The following is a 7,148-nucleotide window of genomic DNA, read 5'->3' on the forward strand; positions in this document are numbered from 1 at the left end:
GTTAGCCAGTCTCGCATATGCTGCAGATGTAATTCTCTTTATGTGGGCTTAACGAGACAGGTTTGGTGTGATATCAACTCCTAGATCTTTCTCTCTGTCTGTTTCATTAAGTACTTCATCTCCTATTCTGTATCCTGTGTCTGGCGTCCTGTTTCCACTACCTAGTTTCATTACTTTGCATTTACTCGGGTTGAACTTCAACAACCATTTGTTGGACCATTCACTCAGTCTGTCTAGGTCATCTTGTAGCCTCCTACTATCATCCTCTGTTTCAATCCTCATAATTTTTGCATCGTCGGCAAACATTGAGAGGAACGAATCTATACCCTCTGGGAGATCATTTACATATATCAGAAACAGTATAGGTCCAAGGACTGAACCCTGCGGAACTCTACTAGTGACGTCTCGCCAATCTGAGGGCTCACCCCTCACAGTGATTCGCTGTCTTCTATTGCTTAGGTACTCCCTTATCCAATGGAGTACCTTCCCTTTCATTCCTACCTGCATCTCCAGCTTTTTCACTAGCCTCTTGTGTGGTACTGTGTCAAAGGCTTTCTGGCAATCCAAAAATATGCAGTCTGCCCACCCATCTCTTTCTTGCCTGATTTTTGTTGCCTGGTCATAGAATTCAATTAATTCTGTGAGGCAGGACTTGCCATCCCTGAACCCATGTTGATGCTGTGTTAGAAAGTTCTTTCGCTCCAGATGTTCCACAAGCTTTTTTTGCACAATCTTCTCCATCAGCTTGCGTGGGATGCAAGTTAGGGACACAGGCCTGTAGTTCAGTGCTCCCTGTCTAATCCCCCTTCTTGTATATCGGGACTGCATTAGCAGTCTTCCAAATTTTTGGCAATTTCCCTGTTACCAGTGATTTGTTATACATTATGGAGAGCGGCAGGCACAGTGCTTCTGCTCCTTCCTTTAGTATCCATGGGAAGAGTCCATCTGGGCCTACAGCCTTTGTCAAATCCAACTCTAGCAAGAGCTTGCTTACAACCCCACTGGTAATCTCAATCTCTTTTAGTAGTTCCTGGTTAACTATTCCCTCTCTTATCTTTGGAACTTCCCCTTGCTCTAATGTGAAGACCTCCTGAAATTTCTTATTCAGTTCCTCGCACACTTCCTTGTCGTTTGTAGTGAATCTGTCTGCCCCTATCCTCAATTTCATTACCTGTTCCTTTACTGTTTTTCTCCTGATGTGACTGTGAAGCAATTTAGGTTGTCATTGCATTGCTTGCGATGTAATTTTCGTATTGCCTTTCTGCCTCTCTTCTCAACCTGACGTATTCACTCCTGGCACTCTGGTATCTTTCTCTGCTCTCAAGTGTCCTATTATTCCTATAGTTTCTCCATGCCCTTTTACTTTGCTGCTTAGCTAGCTTACATCTCTGGTTAAACCATGGGTTTCTCATCTGCATTTCGTTGTTTTCCTTTTGGACCAGGACAAACTTGCCTGCTGCCTCCTTACACTTTTGCGTGATGTAGTCCATTAATGTCTTGGGCCGTCTTTCCTCTGAGCTCTGTTTCCCATGTTATATCTGTTAGGAATTTCCTTATCTCCTCATAGTTTCCCCTTCGCAATGCCGGCCTTTTGTTTTCAGTTCCCCTCCTCGAGTTCCTTAACCCTTCTTCAACCAGATACTCAAACGTCAGTACACTGACCCTTTCTACGGAAAGGGTTCTGGAAAGGAAAACCGTGCCTAACTAACTTTTTGTAATTCTATGATAAAATAACGAGGATAAGACAGGACAGAGATGGTTGGGCAGACTGCATATTTCTGGACTGCCAAAAAGCCTTTGATACAGTACCGCACATGAGACTGCTGTTCAAACTCGAGAGGCAGGCGGGGGTGGGAGGAAAGGCCCTAGCATGGACAAGAAACTACCTAACAGGAAGTAGCTGTGGGGAAAATTCCAGACAGCTAATCTCTCTTTTTTCAAATTGATTTAATAAAATAAAGTTATGTCTTATTTATTTTCTTAGTAAGTAAGTATTAATTAAGTGGACTGTATGTACTGGTAAACTGCCTGAAATCTTCTTACACACCATTGGGAGGGACAATTGGTAGCCTAAACCATTTTGTTATGGTCCCTTCTTAAACTACCAATTGTTTACCTTTAAAACTATTATTTCAGTTATTTCATTAAAAGTAATTAATTATAACTACTGCTACTGCTATAATGTCTTAGCTGTGCCAGTAGAATGGGCCTAGTAAGGCGTGTAGGTGTAGCCTCAAGATGGGTGTGGCCCTGCCTCTTTGTGCCACGTAATGGCGGCTGGAGGGAAGGACAAGGCTTGGCAAACAAGTAGTTAATTATGTGTATGAACCAACTGTCTGCTCAGATTCTTGAAGCTCCTCTCACAATTTACCTGTATGGGATGCAAGGAATTAATCAAAGTTCCCTAAACATATCAATTACAGGTATGACATGAACTGTGAGAGTGGTAATGGGGTACACGTACGGTGTTTTTGGGGATGTCCTACGACATAACCATCTACATATTTATATTAAACAGTGCACTTGAATAATAAACAATACTTGGTAGACGGATACAGATGTCGTTGTGATGTTGTTAGGCTGTGTGGCTGGTGTTGACACGTAAATGGGGTGTCTAGCTGTTTACACCAGTTAAGACAGCGTGGTATGCTCATCCCATGTTTTGTTGATATTTATGTATGGACGCCTTCCTCTCCGGGAGACGCTCTTATGCTCTGGTTCCTCACTCAAAGTAATTTTACATTAACAAGGGAACCTAGCTACTATTTGTTGTAAATAATTATATTCAATCTTAGTGATTACTTTTTTATTAACTTTAGATACTAAACTAATCTATTAACAATGTTTCATAATGTAAATATACGATGACTTTGATGACGTCACGGAGTCGATGACGTCACGGAGTCTCCCATTTTCCATCCTGAAGGGAGTATAGACTAGGGGAGACTGTGTTATTTGTGTGTGTGGTTGTGTGTGTGTGTCGGTTTCCCGACATAATTCCCAGGGGCAGAACACGGGTCGAAGTCCCGGTAAGGACTGCGATCACTTTATTCTTCTCCCTCAGAATTATAGTGCTGCTTTAATTTGAGTTTACATTGTTGTGCAGCAGTCCGTTGGGGACGTATGTCCCGTACTGGCGTATCGGGTGCTGGAAGTCGTTGTACGTCTTCTTTCCTGGCCAGTTCTAAAGGTACTAATTTCTCTAAAGTTTTGAGAGTAGTGTTGCCTTTGCATTTTACTTTCACTATTCTCAAGATGCCCTGGCTGTCTGGATGAACAGAGACTATTTCTCCTATAGGCCACTCCGAGCGTGGTCCGTCACTATCCACCAGAACTATGTCACCAGGGTTCAAGTTAATTCTGTTATAGGGACTGTTTGCCCCGTAATGATACTCCCTCAGAGCTGTTAGGTATTCACGAGTCCATACGTCATTCCACCGACTTATCACCCCTGAAAGATGTTTGAAACGTTGAACCAAATCACTCTCTTTGACATATGAAGGATCCTCTGGTTCCTCATCCGTAAGGGACACAAGTGTTTTGAGAGGTCTCCCATACATCAAATGAGCTGGACTTAATGGTTCACGCTGCAAAGCATCATCAGAGAGGTAGGTAAGTGGTCGGTTGTTAACTCGTGCTTCTATTTCTATGATTACTGTTTGAAGCTCCTGAAGGTCAATCTTTTGGCGGTGTAGGGTTTTCCGTAAAGACCGTTTCACCGTACCAACCATCCGTTCATAGAAGCCTCCATGCCATGGTGCTCTGGGAGGTATGAATTTCCAATAGCACTGCCGTTGAGTTAGGGCTGTGCGTACCTTGGGGTGTGTCCAGATTTTCCTCAGGCATGCTTCTCCTGCCACCAAGTTGGACCCATTGTCTGAAATCATTAACTTGGGACAAGATCTACGTGAAGCAAACCTGCGGAAAGCCTGTAAGAATGCTTCGGCACTCATATCGGGAGTCACTTCTAGATGGACTGCCCTTGTTGTGGCACAAGTAAAAAGACAGATATAGGCCTTTACTGGTTTCTTGTCTTTAGTGCCTGTCAGTGTTAGTGCTCCTGTGAAATCTACTCCTGTTGTCTCAAAAGGATGAATATGTACGACTCGTTCCTTCGGAAGTGGAGGAGGGCCAGGATATGGACACACTCTGGCATCATATCTCCGGCATACAACACAGGATTTGATTATGGATTTTACTGTCTGTCTACCTTGGGGTAGCCAGTACTGTTGTCTTAATTCTGTGAGAGTATCTAATACCCCACCATGCAGAGTGCAGTATTTGTGTATATGTAACACAATTAGTTTGCTTACTATGTGGTGACGAGGGAGCAATATTGGATTTTTTGCCTCCAGATCTATGTCAGCATGTTGTAAGCGTCCTCCGCATCTTATCAAGTTATAATTGTCAGTGTCTAACCAGAGACCCAGATCATGTTGTAGCTTCTTAGGAACATTGTCAATTTCTGTCCCGAATGTGTCGGTCTGAGCTCTTTTAACCCAGTACCTTAAGGCACTAGGGAAATTATGCTTGATTCCTATTTTCTTTAGAAAATCAAACACTACTTGGGTGACACCTACAAGTTTGTTCAGTTCCGAGTACCGAGCAGGATCAATTACCAAAGTCTGAGGTAGTTCCGGGTTCTCAGTGGGAACAGTGACATTGGTCACAATGACTTGTGGCTTTTGTTCAGGCCACTGGTCGCTGATTAGCCACTGAGGTCCATTGAACCACATCTCTGCCTTTGTTAATTGCCGTAAAGTCAGGCCTCGGGAGAGATAGTCAGCTGGATTCTCTTTAGTAGGTACATATCTTAGTTTATACCCTGCTGACAACTCTCGTATTTCCTTAACGCGGTTACTCACGTAAGGATTCTTACTGTTATTGTTTTTAACCCACTGTAGCACTGCCTCATTATCTGACCATACTACTGTTTCTGTAAAGTGGATGTGGCTTAAGGCCTTGATCAGATAATGAGCCAATCTTACACCTAGCAGTAAGGCTGTTAATTCCAGTTGTGGCAGTGATCTTTTCTTTAAAGGTGCCACTCTGGCCTTTGATGTGAGCAAATTGGCTTGCCCATTTGAGACCAGGTAAGCTACTGTACCATAAGCCTTTCCTGAGGCATCACAAAATACATGCAACTTAATTGGTTCCTTTTCATTTACTGTTGTGTTCCTAGGGAACTTGACAGACTCTAGGATGCTTAAATCTTTCACTAACCCTTGCCATTTTTCTTGTAGGGCAGGTGTTAGAAGATCATCCCAGCCTATCTTTTGTTGCCAACATTCCTGTATTATCATCTTCCCATTAATTAGTATTGGACTTAATAAGCCTAATGGGTCGAAGGGTTTGCTGACTTGTGATAGCAATTTTCTCATTGTTAAGTTAGTGGTATCTGTTTCCACTGACTTGATTGTCAACTGATCGGTTGTCGTGTTCCATTGGACACCTAGTACCTTTGTCATCTCGGGTACTTGGTAGTCGGGAAATTCAGTTGTGATCAGTTGTTTTAATTTGTCATTGTTAGACACCCAAGACTGGAGAGGCATATTGGCTCCCATTAATTCTCGATTGGCCTCATGGTATATGTCCAACAGCTTACTTTCACTGTTGGCTGTTCCTTGAAAGTTATCCACATACAGGTTTTCGCTAATTTCTGTCTTGTTCGGGCTATTGGACTTCTTCAAGTGCGTATCCAAGGTAGCTTGAAGCAGAAATGGCGAGCTCGTGGCTCCGAACAAAACAGACGCAAACCTATAAGTGATTATTTCACTGTTTGGATCATTAGGATCCTTAATCCATAGGAACTTTGTGTAGTTCCGGTCTTCTTCTTGAAGACCTACCCTAAGGAATGCCTTGCTAATGTCGGCCGTATATGCATAAGTCCCTATACGAAACTTTAACAGCACGTCATAAAGCCTTTGTGTTAGGCTTGGGCCTGTTTGAAGGCAGTCATTTAACGAAACACTATTCTGCCCCATCTTAGCACTGCAATTAAATACTATCCGTAGTGGGGTAGTCGCAGAATCCTTCTGAACATGGTGGTGTGGCAGATAATGTCCTTCCTTTGGGTTATCATTTGTTACAACTTCGATAAATTTGTCATCGAGCTGCTTCTGTATTATTTCATGGTACAACTTCAAGTTCTCAGGTTGTCTTTGTAAACGTAACACCTGTGATCTTAATTGATTTTGTGCCATGAAGTAGTTGATGGGTAGCTGAGGGTGATTCAGCTTCCATGGTAACCTGACCCAGTACTGATTATCTCTGTAGATAACTGAGTCTAGGTATTGTTTATAAGTCCAGTCATCATCTGGACTAGGCTGTTCAGGGACAATGCCGAGAGTTGCCAGGTCCCATAACTTATATACTGGGGGATCAAGCTCATCCTCGGAAATGTCTCTGAGTTGCAGTGGAGACTGTTCTCCTAGTCATGCAACCATTACTGTGTTGGCATGTTGGTGATCCACAGGTGCTGGTTGTTTTAGCCGTAATACTGGGCCTGTTAGTAAATAGCCACCTGCAGATGGTAACACGTTCATACCGTGGTAATCTTCCTTTCCTATGATAAACTTATGGTAGACATCTGATCCCATAAGGATTCCAATATCGGAAAGGTTGTCCGATGTAATGTTATCAGCCAAAGGCATTCCCTTTTCTTCTAGGAATTTGGCTGTTGTTCCTAGACCTTCTATATACAGGTCTGTTGGAAATCTATCTACTACTAGTGCTGGTACTTTTCGTACATAACCACCTAGTCGTACTGTGGGTCGTACTACCCCGTAAGTTCGGGCTCCCGAGTTAGTCAGGAATCCTTTTATGTTTATCCGTGTCTCCTCTACAGGTGTAAGTTTCAGTTTATCTACCAACTCCTTGGATATAAAGGTCAGTTGGGACCCCTGATCAAATAATCCACGTACGGTGGCTTTATTCTTTCCATTTCTAATGATCAATCGTGCAGTAGGTAGAGCTGATTTATGGTTAGACCTGGTTGTGAAGACACTTATGTCAGGTAACACAGTACAAAGTTTTACTGATGCTGTAGCTCCTTCCTCCTCCTGTGGTTTGGGAGACTTTATACTTGTGTCCCCACAAAGTGCAGTATGGTGTTGACCCTTATGGCACTTAGTGCAGATGCGCATTGC

The 7,148-nt window shown here is 43.0% G+C and overlaps 1 protein-coding gene across 1 annotated transcript; it reads right to left on the bottom strand.

Moving 5' to 3' along the window:
• Window positions 1-2,096: 2,096 nt before the first annotated feature.
• On the bottom strand, window positions 2,097-6,203 carry LOC138357374 (uncharacterized). The gene is made up of 2 exons (XM_069314052.1): window positions 2,465-6,203; window positions 2,097-2,371 (listed from the first exon to the last, which is right to left on the bottom strand). Exon 1 carries the CDS (start codon window positions 6,201-6,203, stop codon window positions 3,048-3,050), a length of 3,156 nt encoding a protein of 1,051 aa, XP_069170153.1. The 3' UTR covers window positions 2,097-2,371; window positions 2,465-3,047.
• Window positions 6,204-7,148: the final 945 nt, after the last annotated feature.

The sequence above is a fragment of the Procambarus clarkii genome, chromosome 78, assembly GCF_040958095.1.
Source record: "Procambarus clarkii isolate CNS0578487 chromosome 78, FALCON_Pclarkii_2.0, whole genome shotgun sequence".
In the NCBI taxonomy this organism is placed as follows: Eukaryota; Metazoa; Arthropoda; class Malacostraca; order Decapoda; family Cambaridae; genus Procambarus; species Procambarus clarkii.

Excerpts from the sequence above, each read along its gene's own strand:
- LOC138357374 (XM_069314052.1), bottom strand. The coding sequence starts at position 6,203 with ATGGCACAAAATCAATTAAGATCACAGGTGTTACGTTTACAAAGACAA.